Source organism: Myotis daubentonii, chromosome 5 (assembly GCF_963259705.1).
Source record: "Myotis daubentonii chromosome 5, mMyoDau2.1, whole genome shotgun sequence".
NCBI classification, from domain to species: domain Eukaryota; kingdom Metazoa; phylum Chordata; class Mammalia; order Chiroptera; family Vespertilionidae; genus Myotis; species Myotis daubentonii.
Window position 1 is genome coordinate 13445681 of NC_081844.1, and position 22889 is coordinate 13468569.

Below are 22889 nucleotides of genomic sequence, written 5' to 3' on the forward strand. Positions count from 1 at the left end.
AGTAAAAAGGAGGACGTTTCTGTAGCACTAAACACAGCTAAGCAGGAGACTATCTTTTCTTATTTTTCCACTGGGTGCCTGGCGTAGACAGCAAATTCATCTTGCAAATGATTTGGGGCAAAGAATAAACACACCCAAGAACAAACAAAATGGCCAAGTATGAACAAGTAAAATGCAAGGCAATTCATGAGAGGGAGAGGCTGCTGTAATGGCTCTGAAGAAGGACCGGGAAGGGGCAGGAGACCAGGCCTCCAGCTCTGGTCGACTTGGCAGCGAGCCCCTCTGTCTCCCCTGGGCCTCAGTGTCCTCTTCTGGAAGGAGGGAGACGGGCCTGATCATGCGCCCCGAAGGCCCCATCTAGTGCCAACGCTCAATGTCCAAGAGCAGTACGTGTGCGGCCTTGGGGGCGCATTCTTGGACTCCCCGGTGACGACACTGTATGTAGGGTTGCTGCAGCGCAGGCACCAGGGAACAAGCTTCACGTCAGTGGCCGCATCGGCCTGAGGCTCGGGCAGGCGGTCAAAGAACCTAACACAGCCCCACCCCGCTGGCAGCCCAGCGCTATCCGCAGCTACACATCGCCGGGCGCAGCACAATGCTCCCCAGGCTTCTCGGCCGGCCGTGGTCTGTCCTCTTGCCCACTCTGCAGGCCAGCTTTCCCTGTGGGGTTCAGATCCGTATGCTGACAATATGGGGACACTGCGACATGTCGCTGAAAGTGGGCTTGCTGTCATCCGCGTTGCTTTCAACAACTTGCACTCTCTTAGGTGGATGGGCAGGTGCACATATAAAACTCTCTTATAAAATACTGTACTGTTGTGGGGAAGTTATAAAAGCAAATGCCATAAATCTTAGGAGTTAAATGCCACAATTTGCATCGTGAAAGCTTTACAGTGGCTGTTGGCCGCACAATGAGTGATAGTCAAATCAGGGCTGGTCACCTCTGAGACGCAAAGCATGCATTATGACACGGTGGGGACAATCTCAGGCGCACCGTTTCGCCACGGCTGCTACACGGGAGCTGGTGCAGAAATTCAGAGGGAGGCACACACCACAGAAAGAAACCCCTCCCAGGGGAAGCCAATATACAGAAGCACCTACAGTGATGGCGAACCTATGACACGCGTGTCAGAGGTGACACGTGAACTCATTTTTTTGGTTGATTTTTCTATGCTAAATGGCATTTAAATATATAAAATAAATATCAAAAATATAAGTCTTTGTTCTACTATGGTTGCAAATATCAAAAAATCTCTGTATGTGACATAGCACCGGAGTTAAGTTAGGGTTTTTCAAAATGCTGACACGCCGAGCTCAAAAGGTTCGCCATCACTGACCTATGAGATAACTGACTTTCATATCCAGAATGCCACACCTATTTTAGATATATTTATAATATTATATATGAAGCAGAATAACTTTCATATCCATAAATGCCGCCCCTTTTATTTACACACACATATATAACATACTATGTCACATTATATATTTCATATAACTTTCACAGTCATGAACGCTGCTCCTATTATGTGTATAACTAATAATAATGTAAACTAATACATGTATAATAAGAACATTCATGGATAGAAAGTTATTTTTACATAAATATATTTGTATATATTTAATATAGTAATGTTACTATATTTTATATTTAAGCATATCTATTCTATATATCTTACTTATTTAATATTTACTGATTATATAAGAATATATTAACATATTTAATACACATAATATAATGTATTAATATATTTTAATATATTGTATTAATACATGAAATAGGTTATACCTATTTAATATATTTAAATATATGTAGATAATTATATTAGGAGCAGCATTCATGAGTTTGCAAGTTATCTCATAATTTAAATTAGTACTAAGCTACATATAATATCTACCTCACCATGTTTCTGGTGGATCATATAAAGGTTGTATGATACTAGATAAATGCATATATAAAAGTAATGTTTCCTTACACCCACCCAACACTTGGTATCTTATATATTTTTTAAATTTGGTCAAGCCAAAAACTAAACCTCATTATATAATTTGCATTTCATTTATTCTCAATGAATTTATAGGCCATTTCTTGTGTGCTTTTGTGTATGTCCTTATATCCTTAAGAACCTCTATTCATTCTTCATCTATTAAAAATACTCCATACACATTACAAAGATATTTGTTAATTTTTTTCTATGTATAAGTTGTTTAAAATTTTTGTGTGGCTAAACCTGTCAATTTTCTTTTCTAGTTGAATCTTTGTGTGTGACTCAAAGGCCTCCCATAAATCATTATTATCTACAACTCAACATTTTAATTTTTAGGCTCTTACATGTGTGTTTCATCATCAGGATTGACACCAGTGTAAGTTGTGAGACAAGGTTCTAATTTATGTTTCTTAAATGGCTAGCTAATTTTCTCATTTTTTTGCGTAGTTTGTCTTTCTCCACTGATTTATTATTATTATCCCAAAACAATTTTAAAATAAGATATTATTATTTTATTTATTTATTGTCTAAAGTTTTACATATGTCTCCTCTCTCCCCAGTTGGCCCCCCCACCCCCTTGCCCCAAGCCATTCCCACCCCGGGCAAGCCCCCCACCGCCCCAGTGTCTGTGTCCATTGGTTATGCAAACATGCATGAATACAAGTCCTTTGGTTGCTCTCTAACCCCCCTCCCCTGCCATTTGCCTCTGGGTCTATTCTTGTTCATCAAATTATGTTGATCTCATATTATTTATTACTAATAAAATATACATTATATAAATACCCTTTGACTAGTTTGTAGAATTCTCAATTTGTCATATCGATCTGTTGTGACAGTCTGTCACTGACACAAGCTGTTGGGAGTCAGTCCCAGCAATGCCCCCGCCTCGCCTAAGCCACCACTGTGCACGGGGTAGGCAGAGCATGGCTGCAGGGGCCAGGCCTAGCGCCCACACAGGTGCTTCCTCAGAGGTGCGGGGACGGAGACTTGCTCCCCAGCGGCCCACATGGGCTCCGGCTCGAGCTCAGTATGGGGGCCGACTCTAGTAAAGCTCTTCAGGGAACCGCTGCATGTCCTCCGGCTGGCGTTCCCCGCCCTCTGCAGGAACTACAGAGCAGGGAGCCTTCCCTCTCACACCTCCCAAACCTCGCTACTCCAGGTGTGGTCCCTGACTAGCGGCATGAGCATCACCTGGACGCCTGTGAGATGAAATGAGACCTTCTGCATTCTAACAAGGTCCCAGGTGGCTTGCCTGCCTGTGCCCGTTGAGAAGCCTGCGCTGTCCTACCTGACTCCTTGTCTTCCATGACACCTGTTCCAGCGGACACATACAGCTATGTTGGGCATTTCTGACACTTAAGGCACCATTCTCTGGTTTGTAGTACAGACACAGATTTTTCCCTTATATTCCTTCAGTCATTTCGGTAGATTCAGAAAAGTTCCGTTTACGCTCTGCAATTGGAGTCCAATGTACCTGGTAAAGGACTTCGAATGAAGTCTTCTGCCAGCTCCTCTCTGACAACATTCCTTCTCTAAGCAAATGGTTCTGCATTAACACTATTCAAAGTGCTAATCCAAGTCCCAAGTCGCCTGGGACAAATGCCCAAGTACTTACTGTTGGAAGGGAATAAAATGCTGCTTTTCTTCATCATCCACCTTCCCACGTATGATGTCGGTGATATCCATCACTAGGAAGAAGATAAACTTAATTAAAGACACTAATTACTTTAGGCCTCACTGGGTTTCTATGGAGAACTAAGAGTATCAGCAGCTTAGGACACTGGGGGAGGAAGAAGCCACATCAGAGACATCGATTTCTTTGCCAACAAGGATTCCCAGTGTGCCAGCCCAGCAAAGAGCAATGAGAGGAGCTGCCCCCTGCAGGGGCTCAGATTTCCTGATAACCCTGCCAACTAGTCCCTTTTCAAAGTTCTACAAGACCCAGTCGCTAAATTCTTGAGAAATTGGACACCCTGATGGCTCTTGAGTGAGCCTGCATTCAAAGGCCCAGAGGACACACATTTTGGGCACAAGTGACAACAGAAGAGGCCTGGCAGGGAAACGCAGGGCTTTAGTGGTCAGCTGTCCCTGACTTACCATCTTCTCACCTGATTCACATTTGAACAAAGAGAAGCCAGGGTGCCAAGCCAGGCCTAGAGGATGCCAGAGCGGCCTGCTTTTCCATGGGAAAGAAGCGCAATAAATAAAGAACTGCTCTAAGCCTCCTGCATAGTATTATCTTACGTGTAGAGCTTATTGTGAGCTCTCCTGTAAGAGATGAGAAACGGAGCACAGCCCAGGTAAGGAACTTGCCCTAGGTCAGCAGTTTTAAGTACAGAAGCCAGGGTCTGAGCCAAAGGTGATTACAGGCCAAATCACTGAACCTAACAATCCCTCGCTGTTTACAGTAGTACATGGGCCGTTCTCCAGCTGCTGAAATCCGGCAGGGCCCATGGCAAGAGGCAAGGAAGGCATGGCATCCCGCTGCTGTCAGCCTTCAATGGGACCCTGCAAAACTGTACAAATAACACACCAAACCTGCAACACTATTATTTGACACCCCCTCCCACCCCTCCAAATAAAAACAATAGGCAGTTCGTTTGTCTTTGCCACATCTAGTTACTCCTAAGCTCTGCTGATGCTCGGAATCAAGGGTCAGAGCAAGGAAATCTCTCCTTTCCCATCACACCCCATGCCCTGCACACACACACACACACACACACACACACACACACACACACCCTGATACAGAAAAGCCACCAAACATCCTGCTTGATGTTCTCCCAATTTCTTTGGCTCACTCTGAATGACAACGACGTCCACTATGCCTTAACTCCTTAGGCATAGTTCTCAACCTGTGGGTCGCGACCCCTTTGGGGGTCGAACGACCCTTTCACAGGCGTCGCCTAAGACCATTGGAAAACACATATATAATTACATACTGTTTTTGTGATTAATCACTATGCTTTAGTTATGTTCAATCTGTAACAATGAAATTGGGGGTCACCACAACATGAGGAACTGTATTAAAGGGTCGCGGCATTAGGAAGGTTGAGAACCACTGCCTTAGATCAATAGATGGTTATGTAGACGGCTAACCAATGCTGGGCCAGCCTCTTGCCTTTTCTGAGATTTCACTTAAATTCTCTGTCAGGAGGTGATGCTGTGCCCTCTGGTCACAGACTGCCAGCCCTTGAGAGCAGCTGGAGGGCAGGACTATTCCAGGGATATAGACATACAGTCCCTCAGGGTGCAGAGGCCGCCTCATTACTCACACAACCCCGATAACATGGGGTTTCTGGGCCCTTGTTCCAGGAGCAAAATTACGACATTTCACTGATGGCTTTCCAAACTACCTAGTGACAAAATTTCAACATAAGACTGAAAATACATTTTCTCAATTTAACAAACTACAGAGGAAAGGAAGGGCCTCTTGGAAGGTTGTAGGGTTTGATTTAAGCCAGGGATGCTCTCTGAAAGCAGTTACAAACAGTGTTGTCTTTGAAGAGTAAATTCCCTAGACCTGTGGTCGGCAAACCGTGGCTCGCGAGCCACATGTGGCTCTTTGGCCCCTTGAGTGTGGCTCTTCCACAAAATACCACGTGCGGGCGCACGTACAGAGTGATTGAAACTTCGTGGCCCATGCGCAGAAGTCGCTATTTTGTGGAAGAGCCGGTATTTTCTGGAAGAGCCACACTCAAGGGGAAAGAGCCGCATGTGGCTCGCGAGCCGCGGTTTACCGAGCCGCAGTTTGCCGACCACTGCCCTAGACAGTCACTTTCCAGGGACAATTTACTGGACTAAATTCAGTAATGAACGTGTGGCTGTAGGCAGGGAGGCTATTCGAAGGCATGACGGAGGGCCTGCTGTGTGCAGGACACTGTGCTGGCACAGGACAATGCTCAACCACCAGAGCCACCCCAGCCAGGGCCAACTTAAGTGGGCAGGTCTGTGGCATGAAGTCCATTCAGATGGTTGTGCCATCACCACCATCCACCTCCACAATGTGTCATCCTTCCAAACTGAAACTCTGTCTCCATTAAACACTAACTCCCCGGGGAGTTCCTGTCCTCCTCCAGCCCCTGGTAACTACCATTCTACTTCCTGTGTCTATGAATTTAACCATTCTATGCATACTTCATGTAAGTAGAATCATATTGTAGAATCATTTATCTTTTTATGACCAGCTTATTTCACTTGATATAATATCTTAATGGATCATCCAAGTTGTAGCAGGTGTCAGAATTTCCTTCCTTCCTTTTAAGGCTGAATATAGTCCCTTGTATGGACATACCACATTTTGTTTATCCCATTCATCCATCGCTAGGCACCTGGATTGCTTCCACCTTTTGGCTATTGTGAATAATGTTGCAGTGAGCATGGGATGTACAATTATTTCCATGAGACCCTGATTTTAATTCTTTTGGGTATACAACCATAAGAGGGATTGCTGGATTAGAAGCCCTATGTTTAATTTTTTTTAAAAAATATGTCTTTATTGATTTCAGAGAGGAAGCGAGAGGGAAAGAGGGATAGAAACATCAATGATAAGAGAGAATCATTGACTGGCTGCCTCCTGCAAGCCTCTTACTGGAGATCAAGCCTACAACCCGGGCATGTGCCCCGACTGGGAACTGAACCTCGGCCTCCTGGTTCATGGGTTGATGCTCAACCACTGAGGCATACCAGCCAGGCTGTGTTTAATTTTGGGGGGCCTCCCACACTGCGTTCACAGGGGCTGCACATTCTACATTCGTCTCTGGGTCTTCCCATACCTGCTACCCCAAAGGGTCTCCGCAGTCCACCGGTGTGCTTTTTGGCCTCCTTCAGCTCCATGCGGCCCACCCGGACGATCTGGCACACGAGGCTGATGCGGGGCCGGATGAGGTCGGTGCTGCTGAGGTCCTAGAGAAGCAGAGCGTCACAGGGCCACACCACGTCACCTGTCACCTTCGTTCCTCTTTTTATTTTTTAAAATATATTTTTATTATCCCAGCCCCTACCCACCCACCACCTTCAGAATGCTGAAAGATCAAAATGCTTGCTCTCTTCTCCCTAATGTGCCCAAGAAAAATGACTGTTTTTCAGAAAAATGACTACTCAACAGCGGAAAGACATTTATTCCCCAGTTCCTACTTCAAATTTATAAATCGGATTCTATTTAATCTGAAGTCCCTGGTCCATTCATTCAAGCAGGGCATTCAAAATCAGGACACTTGTCAGGGCTACTTTATATATTGTCAAGCTATATCTGAGTACAGGATACATTTCCGTGTCTAATGAGATTAAAACATGTGTGGTACTGACATTTATTGGGTACCCACACATGCTGGTTCCTTTCATCTTCCAAACAAGCCTGCAAGGCAATTATAACACAGAAATTTACATGCAGCGCTTTTCGTAACCGTTCATCTGCTTTAGGAGGCATCACTGAGAGCTCCTGGGTGTATGTTGATTGATAAGTGATGTGTAGGTGAAATATCTGTTTCTTTGTAGCTCATGTTCTACACCTGTTTGTATTCTTTTTCTTTTTAATCTTCACTGGATTTTTTTAAAAAAAATTCATTTTAGAGAGACAGGAATGGGGGGAGAGAGAGAGAGAAACATCAATGTGAGAGAAAAACACTAATCGGTTGCCTCCCATACACGCCCTGATCTGGGATTGAACCTGCAACCTAGGTACGTGTCCTGACCAGAAATCGAACTCAAAGCCTTTTCTTGGTGTATGGGACGATGCTCCAACCAAATGAACCACCAGTCAGGGCTGCACTGGTTTGTATTCTTAAGGATGGGTGAGAAACCCATGAATGAGCTCTCGTATCTCATTCACTTTAGCACCAAACAGAATTGAATTGCATCCCAAATTCTTTTCATGAAACAGCTGTCCAAGGCCTTTTTACTGAATCAAGAATTACTTTTTAAACAATCACTCCAAATCCATCCTCTGTATCCATCCTCTGTAATTTACTTAAACCTCCAACATAGGAATAGAAATACAGAACAATGATAATATCAACCTTGAATTTCTACTCTTGGTTTCGTAAGGCTTCTGTTAAGAGAGAGATAATGGCTCCAGGCGACTCGTAAGATAAATTGTAGTACGTTCATATTATTTAAGAATATGCAAAAACTGATAAGGTTTTTGAAGAAGGCTTTATGACCCAGGAAATGATCACTACATTCTTTTAAGTCAGGGGTCCTCAAACTACGGCCCGCGGGCCACATAGAAATACAAATATTGTATTTGTTCCCGTTTTGTTTTTTTTACTTCAAAATAAGATATGTGCAGTGTGCATAGGAATTTGTTCATAGTTTTTTTTCAAACTATAGTCCGGCCCTCCAACGGTCTGAGGGACAGTGAACTGGCCCCCTGTTTAAAAAGTTTGAGGACCCCTGCTTTAAGTGAAAGAGCTGGACATGAAATGTATATATAAGAAGGTCCTCGCTGGTGGGAGGGGTAGGGGAGAGAGATGAATTGCAGCTATGCAGAACTGATTAGAAGATGGACCAAAGATTCAATAATGCTTTTTAAAATCTTCACCCAAGGATACGTTTCCATTGATTTTTAGAGAGAGGAAGGGAGAGGGAGAAAGAGAGAAACATCTATTGGTTGCCTCAACCGAGGTTGGTACCTGAAACCTGGGTATGTGTCCTGATGGGGAATAGAAGCCGAGGCCTTTCTGTGTGCAGGGCAACACTCTAACCAACTGAGCGACACCAGCCAGGGCCCAGTAATGACGTTTTGAAATGTGTTTTCTTTTTTAATGTACACAGTGACTGATAAATGCCTTCTGATTTTAGGGAAAAAACTCCCATATCTCAGAAATAAGGAAATACTCTATGTGTTGGGGGCAGGTTTGGGGAAGAATTAGTTCTAAGTGCTTTTTTATCTACCTTTACCAGGTGGTGAAGATACAGATGGGTCAGTGCAGAGATAGGCATCAAACCATGCCTGTCTTAGGGATGGGATGTTAATAGAAGAAATGAATAATAATGAGAAATGAATGGATGAATGAATGGACCAGCCCATATGGGACTGCTCCTTCCCATCACTTCATTTGGCACTCTACCTTAGACTCTGCTTTCCTTGCCATAGAGTGGTGAGAGGGCGTGGAGATAAAACAGGGGTGTGGCTTAAGGAAAAAAAGGGGGAAAAGGAAGGGCGTATCGCCTTTAGGCCCAATGGCTGCTGGGGAAACCTGTCTTCTCAGTCTTTCCAGAGCAGGAGGCAGCAGCTCTAGGGTATTTCGAGCACTGAAGTCATAACAAAGTTCTTAGCCCAAGTGAAATAGAGTCACCATGCCCAAGCTACAGCCCCCAAAATTTCCTTGTCTTGATGCATATATAGCATTACTTCTCTTACCTTGAAAGGAGGAGGAAAAGGGAAGGCCATTCAAATATATGCAAACAAGAAAGTCCCATCTTTGCCTGAGCTGTAACCTGGTTCTGAAATGCTGAGGAAATGCTAGTGCCCCTGATTTAGCACTGCCCACTCCCTTCAAGTTCTTGCTTAAAAGGCTCCATCCCAGAGTTCTGCCTGATACACCTTTTTTTTTTTAATGGCAACCTTCCCCCAGACCAGAAACACTCGATCCCCCCAAAACACTTAACACACTGCAGATGGATCATGAGAATTCCCGCTTCATATTACACAGTGTTTTACAACTATCATACTTTAAAAAGATATTAGCTTGTAAGAATATGTAATAACTTCAAAATGCAATGGGTATTTAATTTTAAAGCATGCCTTTAACACTTATATAAAACATTTTCTGTACTCGTTCAATAGAAACTTATCTGGCCACTGGGTAAAGCTAGCAATAAAACTACTGGTCCACAATGTGTTAAGATTGCTAACATTCTACAGGATTTACTCATTTATTTTATTACTTAGAGGCCCAGTGCACAAAATTCATGCACTGGAGAGGTGTCCCTCAGCCCAGTCGGCACCCTCTCCAATCTGGGGCCCCTCGGGGGATATCCGACTCCCCGGGGAAGCCATGGGGAGCAGCAGTGGGGACCCGCCCCCCGGCAAGGTTGAGGGAACTCCGGGGAAGCTGTGGGGAGCAGAAGCTGGGACCTGCCCCCTGGTGGGGCTGCGGGAACTGTGGCAGCAGGCGGGCGCACAGAGCAGCCGGCCCCACCCTCCATCTTGTGTGTGCCACCATCATGTGACAGCATTACAGTGTGAGGGTTAATTTGCATATTGCCTCTTTATTATATAGGATTGCCTATTACTGTCTTTTCCATTTGGACAAAAGCTTCTTGAGCAAACATTTTTCTGATGTGTTCACTGACGTATCTCAAGTGCCCTGATACTCAGTGCCCAGCATCTAATAGGTGCTTGACAAGTATTTGTTGAACAAATGAGTGGGTTATTCCTGCTAGGGGGATTATGATGACTTTTGTTTGATAACCTGTATTTTCACTGTTTCAAGTTTTAATGTTTTCATATACCTATCATGTGCATCCACTAATATCATAAAAAAAGAAAATGATTAAACAGAAGGTAGGACTTACAGTGAAAACCGCCTGAAGGTTATTAAGCTTCTCGATTTCCTTGGGCATCCCGTTACTGCCCCAACGAATTAGGTAGTTCTCACTGGTGAAGGAGAAAAAACTGATTCTTAACAAGAAGTTAACTGGGCTTGGAGCTGCCCACAGTATAGACTGGCAGGGTAAAAGCAAGGCCCAGAAAAGCTGTTAAATTCGTCAGGCGGGTGTGAATGGAGCCTCCTGCAGCCCCACAGGCACACCCTGTGTGGATCGGGGACAAGCAATGCTCAAGATGGACAGACACAGCAGATTCCATCTGGGCCCTTTCTTCCACCTCAAATTCTGTCTAAACATTTCAGCTTTGCTGAATCAGGGACCTTTCTTCCACCTCAAATTCTGTCTAAACATTTCAGCTTTGCTGAATCAAGGATATCATTTTATGGTATTCACTCTAAATCCTTCCCCTGGAAAACATATCACAACACTCAAATACAATTTCTATTTTAGAAATAAACAATCTGTTTTTAATTACTTTTAACCATCTTCTTCAAAATACATCTTAGCTGCTCAGCAGTAATGCCAATGTAAGGCCAAACAAAGCCTATTATCATTCCCACTAGTCACTAAAAATATTGTATAGACTTTATTAGGGCAGTTGTAGGTTCACAGCAAAGTTGAGCAGAAAGTACAAATTTCCCATATACCCCCTGCCCTACCCATGCATAGCCTCCCCACCATCCATGCCCCCACCAGAGTAGTGCATCTGTTACAGTCGATGACCCTACATGGATGGACACATCAATTATCACCCAGAGTCTACATTAGGGCTCACTCTTCATGGTGCACGTTCTATGAGTTTGGACAAACGTATAATGACATGTATCCACCTCTGTGCTCAGCAGATTCAGCCTTCCCCACACCTCCCCTATTATCTTTTGAGCTCTTGGTTCCCGTCTCTGTGTTCTGATGAGTTTTATGTGATTTCTAAGACCCAGGGAGTCCACAAACTGTTACTGCACTATTTCAGCAGCCAGACAAGAGGCTTTTAGCCCAAAGGATTTTATTTTCTTCTGCCCAGAAATCCTTCCCACCCTTTTCTGTCTTCCCCTCTCAAACCTAACCTCAGGCAGGGTAGGTGAAGGCTGGATATTTTTGTGAGGTGGGCAGCTGATGGCTGGGTCTCTATTACCTGATGAACGTGGACTGGTCGGGGTCATAGAGAGCCATGAACAACTCTGCATCTTCCCCGATGTTGCACACAAAGTTCTTGAAGTTAACATAGAGGCCGTAGGTGTGGAAGGTATTGAAGTTGGACTGGCCCCGCAAGTCCAGGTTCTGCAGGAGTGACTAAACACAGAGGACAAGAGAGGAAAGCATCTTGTTTTCAGCAAATGGGAAATATTGGCAAATGCGCCCGGCCGGCGTGGCTCAGTGGTTGAGCTTTGACCTATGAACCAGGAAGTCTCTGTCCAATTACCAGTCAGGACACATGCCTGGGTTGTGGGCTCAATGCCCAGTCAGGGGTGTGCAGGAGGCAGCCAATCAATGATTCTCTCTCGTCATTGATGTTTCTATCTCTCTCTCCCTCCCTTCCTCTCTGACATCAATAAAAATATGTATTAAAAAAATCGGCAAATGGGAGACAAGCAGCTCGTCCTGTATGGCTCAGTGGTTGGCCCATGAACGAAGACATCACCAATTTGATTCCCCATCAGGGAACATGCCAGGGTTGCAGCTCAATTCTCAAGGGGGACACGCAGGAGGCAGCCGATCAGTGATGTTTCTCTCTCATTGAGGTTTCTATCTCTCTCCCTTCATCTCTCTCTAAAAATCAATAAAAACATTTTTTTTTTTTAAATGGGGATAAGTTTGGCCCAGTGGATAGAGCGTCAACCTGCGGACTGAAGGGTCCCAGGTTCGATTCTAGTCAAGAGCACATGTCCAGGTTATCGGCTCAATCCCCAGTAGGAGGCTTTCAGGAGGCAGCCAGTCAATGATTCTCTCGCATCACTGATGTTTCCCTCTCTCCCTCTGAAATAAATTTTAAAAAAGGAGGACAAATATAATTACCACCCAAGAAGAGAAACTACGAAAGTGGACAAATAATCAAGTGAGCAAAATATAATCATTATTTACATAATCAAGACTGTCCCTTTCAGAGCCTTGAACCCAAGTAATTGAATAGCTGCCAAAAGGTGATAATTCATGATTTTAGTAGCTTCAAGAAGTTCTCATCTCTCACAATCACTTCTGGATGAACCTCAAAGGCATAAAAATCACAATCATTATCCTTCTTTTGGGGAATAACTCTCACTGCAAATAAGAGATTCCACTGGGAAGCTTCACCCTCAGGAACAATTAACCATTAAATCCAGAAACACAATTAACATATTATCACCACTGTGCTAAAGAAATAAAACCTATAAACTAAGAAAATAAAAGAGCCCTAACCGGTTTGGCTGTGGATAGAGCATCGGCCTGCAGAATCAAGGGTCCCAGGTTCGATTCCGGTCACGGGCATGTACCTTGGTTGCGGGCATATCCCCAGTTGGGAGTGTGCAGGAGGCAGCTGATCAATGTTTCTCTCTCATCGATGTTTCTAACATCTATCCCTCTCCCTTCCTCTCTGTAAAAAGTCAATAAAATATATTTTAAAAAAAGAAAAGAAAAGAAAAACAGAAACTTCTACTTATTATAACAGAAAGACTGCAAGACCTTATACCTAAATATCAATATGGTTAGGCAGTCATAAGACAGGTGAATAACATTTCTCTTTTTCTGTACCTTTCTAACTTTTAGTTAATGTCCAATTATTACTTTCAAAATCTTTCAAACACTTTATTTCTTAATATTGTTTAAATTATTTTGAAAATTGTAATACATGCACTAAATATAGAAGGTTACACGGTAAAAAGGCTCCCTTCCACCCAGCTCTTTCCCAGAGGTATCCATTAATTACCAATTTCTTGTCTATTATTCCAGAGTTAGTCAACACATAAGCAAGCACAAATGTATGTAATTTTTTAAATTGATTTTAGAGAGGAGGAAGGGAGAGGGAGAAACATGGATGCAAGAGTGAAACATCGATCAGTTGCCTCCTGCATGTGCCCCAACTGGGGACAGAACCTGCATCCTGGGAATGTACCCTGACTGGGAATCAAACCTTCCACTTTTCAGTGTATGGGACAGTGCTCCAACCAAGGGAGCCACACTGGCCAGGGCTGCATATTCTTTTTTGAAACACAAATAATAGTATTTCACACACAGTTTTGCATCTTGCTCTTTTTTATTTAATATATAGTTTTGCAATCTTTCCTCATCAGAACATACCTATAGCTGCGTCATTCTTTCTGTTACATTTAAAATGAGGGCATAACTGGTTTTCTGAACATTTTTACCTTGTGGTCAACAACTCCCTTTCTCTCATTAAAAGCAAAAGCAAAAATGGAACCTCAGTGGCCAAAACCGGCATATTTGAGGAAGATTACCTTTTCTTCTTGAATCCTTTCCTCAATCCTTTTTGAGGCCATTTCATGCACCTTGAAGAGGGCAATCGTGCTGGTTTCATCTGGGTCCAAGATGTTTCCGTTGTCATCTCGCACGACCAGATCTAACCCAAGCATTCTAGAAAGAAAGGAGTGGTCAGCTGGTCCTCAACAGAAACAGACTCCTTCCTGAAGAGCCCTCATGAGAGAGCCAGGAGTCATGGTGAGGAAGCATGGATGCTGGACGAGTCAAGAAGAGCTCACTGGCTTGTCTCCTTTCAATTCCTGTCTACATGCCATATCACAGTGTTAAAAAACTTACGATAATACTAGAGGCCCGGTGCACAAGTTCGTGCATGGGTGGGGTCTGACCTGCCTGCCCTGATTGGGGCTGGGCTGGCTGGGGGGAGGGGCTGCAAGAGGTTGGCCAGCCGGCCCCACCCCTGATTGGGGTTGGGGGTGGGGGGTGGGGCTGATTGGGGGCTGGGCCATCCGGGGGTAGGAGCCATGGGAGGTTGACTGCCTACCCCGCCCCAGATTGGGCCAGTTGGCTGACCGCTGTGTGCATCATAGTGACCAGATGATCTGATCATTCCAGTCACTTGGCTTTTATATATATAGATTAACCAAAATCATAAAATGATTTGCAAAATAATTTGGTCCACAGAACCTCACCAGCAAAGGCAAAATTGGCACTGACCAAATTCCTCTGACCAATGCTTCCTCCCTGTGTCTTCTGCTGTTTGACATAGGAATCATGAAAAGCCACTGCATAAGTATTGGGGCTTGCCCTGCCACCCTTCCAGGTGCAGGCTTGGGGGACAGTACTAATTCAAGACTGTCTTAAAGGAGATCAATGAAGTAAGGTAGGGCTACTGGTGTCTCCTCACCCATTTCAGAGCGTGGGCCCTGGTATCAATCAGACCAGGATTTGAATCTTGGCTCTCATACTTGCTAGCAAGGTGGCTCTGCGTAATTTAGGCAATTTTGCAAAGCTCTGATTTCCTGTGAATATTCCCCACCCTTCAGGGTTCTTGGGAGAATTTAATGAGATAATGTATGTAAAGCACGAAACAGTATCTAGTGTATAGTGTACACTCAATAAGCGTTAGCTTTTATTGTGGCAACTGGCACAAGAAAACACCTGACCGAGTTAAGATGTAATTCTGTGTAATGCACAGGAAGAGAGGGAGCTACATGGCCTGTGCATGGCACAGTCCCAGCAGGGCCCTCATGTCCAATGTGCACACAGAAGTAGAAGAAATTGTACTCAGTCCCAAGAAGTGGGGGCTGTGGTGGAAACCAGATACTGCTATCTGAATGCCCAATCTACATTCCAGGCACCGGCAATTTGGGACTAGGAGTATCCAAACAGCAAGAAAACTCAGGGGTAACAGTGAAATGTGCCAACTCTTTGGGAAGAAAGCAGAAATGCCTCATTTTCCTCCTCCGTGTTCTATAGCATCTCCATCAACTGACTTCATCTGGCAGATTCCTTTCCATGGCAGCCAGACCCACAGGCCACCCAGACTCATGAGCAAGGGGCCTCAGTGGCTGCTCAGAGACTGGATCATGCTGCATTGACGGAGCAGCTTCATTACTTGAGCTGCTTCCAAGCGCTGGAATGGGAAGGCAGGCCTGTTCTGCTGTTTGTAGGAGGTTAGCATCTATGCCAGAGATCAGGGTCTCCCAGGCCAATGCCCAAAACTACAGTGGCAGCCTATGTGCAAGGGGGCAGATGCCTTATGTCAACTTTGCTGATTTTTAAGTTCCCTGGCAAAGCAACCCCGGTGGTTATAGTCCTGAGGATAGACAAGGGACGAGGGTGCGAACTGTTAATTCTTAACCCTAGGAAAGGAGCATCAGACATAAAGCAGAAAACTCTTGGGTTCAACTTAAGCTTTCCCACTTATATCTTTATGACTTGGAAGCAAATCACTTAAACTTACTTGGTCTGTTTCTTTAACCATAAAACTGGAATAGCAGCTACAACCAGGTAATACATGTGGAGTGTACATGGGAGAGATTTCATAAATAATGTCTGAGTCTGAATCTTGTATGCTATGTTCACTCTAGCCATTTCTGAATCCAGCTGTGAAAGTCTACAACATTTAAATGACTCGGACAATTTTAACAGGCCTTTGAAACATTTCCCAGAGTCATGAAGTTGAAGAAGTAAGGCAAAAAAAAAAAAAATCATATATGCACAAGTTGAACACATTTAAAAAATGAGGCTAAATATCAAATCAATCATCAATAAAAACAAAATGAAGAACCAAACCCAGTCTTTTAAAAAGAGCCAGTCAGGAGGGATAAACCCTAGGTCATCATTAATTTGATGAATTGACTAAATTTCTCATTTTCTAAAAGGCAGTACTAGAACCTACATATCTGCCTGAGCTAATCAGATAAGGAAGGAAGTGATTAACTCTTTAGAACTTATTGGAGTTACAATCAACAGGCTAAAAACATGCTTTAACTGGCAAAAACATGCTAAAAACTGGCAAAGCTGGTTTGCATGCACTTCTGGTTAGGGGAAGATGGAGAGAGATTGAGTCTGGTACTGATGTAAAATCCAATGTTAAAATATAAACAGAGACAGCCCAAAAATGTTGCTTCAGCCCCGTTCAGTCTGTCATTAAAATTCGAGCCCCCTTCTCCACCTCTCCATCATCTCCCTGAGATCAGAGACCCAGCACAGGGTCTGGTCCATGAAGGGCACCTGCCAATTTTCTTTTCAACAGAATCAGATGTTTTCCAAGACAAAAAGAGAGCAGTAAGCATTGCTCTTGGGCAGCTCCCAGGTCAAAAGCTCGGGGTGAGCTGTGTGCTTAGCATGAATGTGTCCACCTTTGTCCAAGTTCTCGGTGAAGTCAGCCCTGGCTTACCTGTTCCCATGATCGATTTTGGCTGTGACCTTCTTCTTGAGCTCTGCCAGCTCGTCCTTGGGGAGTGTTCCAGACAGGATTTGGGACCGCCACTCGATCAGGCTGTACGTCATCTGCTGCAGCCGGCGGAAGAGACTGACCTTGTTGTTCTAGGACAGGAAAATGAGGTGGAGAAAGGGACCCCCACAAAAAAAAAGGTGTGATAAAGGATGGAAACGTCTTTTCACCATTTGACTATTTTCTTTATAAGGTGCTATTTAACCAGGTAGCTGTGCCATACAGTAAGCCATGCACTGTGAGGGGATGGCCTTGCCCTAAGCCAGTCCCACTCCCTTCCCAGTAGAACTTTAGGAACAGATGAGCAATTGTAAGGTCAACGTAGCTGCATTTTACACCAATCTCTACCTCAAAGATCTACGCTCCTTCCATGCAGAGCTACGTCCATTTCTCCTGAGTGCTCCAGACCCTTTAACGATACTTCTACTTGGAACCATTTTCTCCTCTCCCCTACGCTTACTCCCTGCTCATCCCCACTCACTCACACACTACACCCTCCATCAACTGCTAATTCTTACTTGTTAGGCCTCAACTTAGAAGTCTCTTCCTCGAAACCCTAACTCTGAGTTCACTGTCCCTCTCCCAGCTCCTGGAATTAAGTCCTGTCACAGCATCAGAACCCCAGCCTTGGCTGGCTTAGCTTGCTCTCCGCTTACATGGAAGTGCCTACAGGGCAAGGAGTTTGCCATTGCCAATTTTTGCATCCCTAGGAGCTGGCACAGAGCAGGCGCTGTATAAAGGGTACAGTGTGAGGGAATTATGGATGGAGAAAGAACTGTCATTCCAGAATGTAAAATGTTATTTTAAAATCCCCATAAAACTGGTAGACCATCCAGAAAATTGTGAGATGTAGAAAAAATTAACCATTATCCTGGGCTTCAGTCAGAACTGCCTGTAACTGAACTAACTTAACTTACGACCAACTAATCATCTGTACTCCAATCATTTTAAGAGTCAAATACTTTATGTCGAGCCATATGACCTTAGTCCTATCTAAATGATTGGTTGATTCATTATATTTTTTAAAGGTCAAGAGCATCTACTATGTGCTGGAAATAAAATTCTAGCCACATTCTAGAGGGCAAAAGACAGAAATAAATAAGTAAACTATATACATTTATATATATACTATTTACATATGTAATATATATAATATTAATATATACATATATACAAAAGATAATTTCAAACTATGAATAGTACAAGAAGCATCATGCTAAGTGAAATAAGAAATAGGACAAGAACCATATAATTTCACTCATGTAGTATATGAAACAGAAAGCAACAGAAGAACAAACAAATTCATAGACACGACAATAGAAAGGTGGTGACCAGAGGGAAAGTGAGATGAGGAAAGATAAAGACAGTAAAGGGGATCAAATACATGGTGATGGGAGGAGATTAGACTTTGGGTGGAAAACACACAATGCAATCTACAGATGATGTATTACCTGAATTGTATACTTAAAACTTATGCAATGTTATTAACCAATGCCACCCCAATAAAGTAAATTTAAAAAGGTGCAAGAAGGAAAATAAATAAAGATATGACAGGGTGTACATGGGGAAAGGGGCCACTATACAGAGATGGGCCAGGGAAAAATGCTTTGTGTATCATTTCTGAAATATGTCTTTTAAATAAAAACCTGTATAATTTGACATACCCCATGCATACTATAATAACACTTCTTTTTTTTATAGGTGAAAAGTCATGATATATTTATATAACCATATACTTCTAAAATTATAGAAAGTATTATCTGCTATAAAAACAATTCCAGCCTGGTCTGTGTGGCTCAGTGGTTGAGCATCACAATTGATTCCAGGTCAGGGCACAGGCTCGGGGTTGCAGGCTCGAGCTCCAGTGGGGGTGTGCAGGAGGCAGCCAATTAAGGATTCTCTCTCATTACTGATGTTCTTTTTAAATCCTCTCTAATATTTTTCCATTGATTTTTAGAGAGAGTGGAAGAGAGAGGGAAAGATAGAGAGAAGTGAGAAAGGTTGCCTCCTGCAAGCGCCCTGACCAGGGCCCAGGCCAGGGAGGAGCCTGCAACCGAGGTCAGTGCCCTTGATTGGAATCGAACCTGGGACCCTTTGGTCCACAGGCCAACGCTCTATCCACTAAGCCAAACTGGCTAGGGCTCATTATTGATGTTTCTATCTCTTTCTCCCTCTCCCTTTCTCTCTGAAATCATAAAAAAAATATATATATATTTTTGAAATGCCAATACACACACACACACACACACAGTAGTTGCTGCTGGCTGTACAGCACATTCTGTTCTGGGTGATATCCTTCCACAATAATCCCAGGGACAGCTGCTACAAAAGGTATCGACTAGAATCAGTGCAGCAAACATCCACGATACTCCTGAACAAAGAGTAAACGTGAGGGAGGAGGCCTCCGCCTAGAAGTGGGGACAGTGGGAGGCAGCAGTGAGATTAGCAGAGTGTGAGAAAGGCCCGAAAAGAAAGTCAAAGTTCTGTAAGAGCAGGAGGGAGAGACAAGACGTTTATCGGTGACTGCAATCTGCTCTATGAACACCACTGATCTGAAAAACACAGGCTGCGAAGACTGCTTAAAATGTTGATACTCACTGCACTTTAGGCTTTTGGCATTTTCTGAACTGCCTCTTTCTCATCAGCTGGTCTTTTGAAAGCATAAGAATGAGACTTTTAATTCCCATTTTGAATGAGCAAAGGTAAAATTTGTTTTGTTTTGTTTTTTTCAGTAAATTCTATAAAAAATGTTTCCATCTCGTCCTTCAAACTGGAAAACGGAGGGAGAAATGAAGCTAAATAAAATTTGCTTTCAAAGCTGCTGGGCAAAAAGGAGATCTTTTTTTTTTCTTTTCTTATTTGCAATCTATTTGTCTGTTCCCCGCTAGGATTTTTGAAATGTCTTCTCAATTTAATTAAGCTGTTAGGTCCCATAATGTGGTCAAGAAAGGGCTCAAAGTCCCAGGGGAGCCCCTAGGAGCGACAGCTCTTTGCGAACACACTCACCAGTCTTGGTCTCAATTACACTAGACGTTATCCAAGGCAACTTAATTATTGCCTGTCCATGTCAGCCTTGCTTGCCAAGTTCTCCCCCAAAGAAGGATGAGACAGCCATTCTTCTATGACTCACTCTGCCAAATTCATCCTGATCGAGCAGGCTGGAGCACACCAAAGCACACAATTCCCCCTCTACTTTAAGGAAATGGATTTTGTCGCCACGCTCCTCAGATTGTTCTACTAGTAAGTTGGCTGTTCTGAGCCATAGCTGGCCCCTGACACTTTATGGATTCCTGGGGCAGCGTATGAGGGCAGGTGAGGAGAAAATCGGGTGCCCCCACAAAACCATGAGACAAGGACCCGTGAGTCTCCATGTGCTTTCCAGTCTTGCCCTAACCTCCCGTCCCCTTTTCTAATCTTGCACAGCCCAAGTTGCCTGGCACAATACCTTCCCTGGTACCTCTAGCCCTCTCTCATATCCACCTTTTCTTCACTAGCAGCCACTGTCACAAAATTAGGAGGGCAGGACATTTATTTAATAACTAGAGGCCCGATGCACGAAATTCGTGCAAAGGGGCTTGGCCCTCGCAGCCCTGGCTTCGTCCAGAAGGTCTTCCAGAAGGACGTCCGGTCTAATTAGCATATTATGCTTTTATTATTATAGATTTCTTTGATCCTATCTGCAAAAGTCATCACAATCCTGGGACTGAGGAGGGACTCAAAAACAAATCTGGACAACTCAAATGTAAAATGCCACTCCGGTTTCAATTTGAGGATCACCTCCACCAAACAGAGATATCTATATATTTTTTTCTACCAGACAGTAAGATATCCCTGCATTTGTTTCAAGTTTTACCCTCTTTTCCACTAAGAGATCTCTGAGGTCTTATTTTTCCTTTTTATTTTGGATGCCCACCTACCTTTATTTTGTGTGGAGGGGGTAGGTGGAGGTGGAAGTGGGTATAAGGGGATGAATGGTAATGGGAAAAAATAAAATAATTTTTGTAAAAAGTTCTTGTTTTATAGGGTAATTACATGCCTAAATCTAATTTTGCAAAATGTTATGTTTGTAAATGATCACATATTGATCATTAATGATAATACTCCTATGAGCTGCAACAAATATTGTTTACTATGTACAGTTTATTGGACATCAATACCATATTTAAAAAAGACCTTCAAAATTATTTTAATGTAAAAGGAAACTAATTGTGACATGAAAATGCACATTACATATGTGGTTAGAAGTTAATGATAACTGACTATTTTTGTTAAATTGCTATAAATAGGGAAACTGGGGCTTCCTAAATAGCAAGCTTTCTTTAGAGAAGCAATGTTATGTAAGTATCAGCCATGGGATTGCAAATGTGTTTATTTTTAACGGTTATGTAGATATAGTTATTAAAATGGACATGCCTAGTACAAAAAGTACTTTGTAGTGATAAAATAAATCCATAAGAGAAAAGAACTTTGCCTTCAATGATGGCAGGAATACAGAGGGCGAGAACTGAGTATTTTAGGAATTCTGGGGTCACTGAGACAACAGCACTGCCTCACTGGGGTCAGAAACCTGGGTTCAATGCTCCCCTTTCCTAAACAATGCAGACCACGGTCCAAAGGCGGTTCTCTGTTCCTCCCATCGCCCTCTGCAGAAGAATCACCAACCTTTCCTGTTCCATGGGATTTTAGGGTTTAGAGGCAAAGTATTTAACTGAATGTATGGGGACCTGATTTCTATCTCTAAGTCTACCATTAACTTCCCAAGTGACTTTGGGCAAAATATTCTCTCTGACACACCCACCTGTAAAACCAAGGGACGGGCAGGAAGATCCCTTCCTTCCCTAGGAGAAGTGCCTTCAAGTCTAAGATGGAGACAGTAAACTCATGTCCTCCGCCGATGGGATGCCTGCTGATGCCCTCACGCACTCGGTGGCTCTACATTCCATTTCACCTGCACAGAGCGCTCTGCAATTCACCTCACACCTCCCGAGCACCTGCACTCCTGGGGTCCCCACGGTGTCTTGCTCCTGTGTCCTAGGCTGCACTGACTCTTCCTCTGGGAGGAAGGGAACCCACAGGCCTCCATCACACTCTTGCTGGCCATTCTAGTACCTTCCCCTCTCAGCTAAAGGCTTTGGCTGACTAGCAAAGGCTTAATTTTTAGGTTGTTGTTTTTTTGTTAATCCTCGTGGGAAGATATTTTTTCCATTGATTTTAGAGAGAGTGGGAGGGAGGGGGGAAGAGGAGAGAAGACAGAGAGAGAAACATCGATGTGAAAGAGAGCCACATCAATTGGTTGCATCCCTCACATGCCCCAGGTGGGCCAGGGAACCTGAAATCCAGGTACATGCCCTTGACTGGAATCGAACCCAAGACCCTTTGGTTTTTGGGCCAATGCTCAAATCCCTGAGCATGCTGGCCAGGGCAAGGCTTGATTTTTAAAGAAAAGATTCCAGTAAAGGACAAGTTTTGCCTCTGGAAGTAGTACAAGAAATCCTGAAAGACAGGCACCAAAGTCGGAGAAAAACCGCAACTAGAAAAACACCCAAAACTCTGTCCCTGCCCTGTCCCGATCACTGCCCTTGCCTCTCTGAGAGCTAGCATGATGTGGAGCTTGCAACTCACAGATGAAATTGTCTGACAACAGGAAGAAGTTGGTACGGGAATTTCTGTCCTTAGTAATAAACAACCAAATGCTGGTTTCAAACTATGAGACCAGTTTAATTACACTTGAGAGCCCATGTTCCAGAAGCCAGTACCCGGCACCAGTTCAAAAAGATGAGACCTAAGTAGCTTTAATCTGCCTGGATACACAATGATGAGAAGAAAGGGCGATTCATTGTATGGGGCAAGTTCCCTCCCCCAACCCCCTCAGTTATGGGCACTTGTTCTACTCCAGAATTTTAGAGAACTAGAGACTAGCACAAGGTTTTATTTTGCTGGCACATTTTAAAATTAAATTTATTGGGGTGACATTG

The 22889-nt window shown here is 43.7% G+C and overlaps 1 protein-coding gene across 2 annotated transcripts in view; it reads right to left on the reverse strand.

The window, feature by feature from the left end:
• DOCK5 (dedicator of cytokinesis 5) overlaps nt 1-22889 on the reverse strand; it is a 206496-nt gene that overhangs the window by 94751 nt on the left and 88856 nt on the right. For both annotated transcript variants that reach the window (XM_059695951.1, XM_059695950.1), the window contains exons 6-11: nt 16858-17006; nt 13973-14108; nt 11674-11831; nt 10509-10590; nt 6764-6893; nt 3604-3676 (exon numbers count right to left, since the gene is read on the reverse strand). In XM_059695951.1, coding sequence (XP_059551934.1) covers nt 3604-3676; nt 6764-6893; nt 10509-10590; nt 11674-11831; nt 13973-14108; nt 16858-17006 — 728 coding nt within the window. The remainder of the gene's footprint in view (nt 1-3603; nt 3677-6763; nt 6894-10508; nt 10591-11673; nt 11832-13972; nt 14109-16857; nt 17007-22889) is intronic.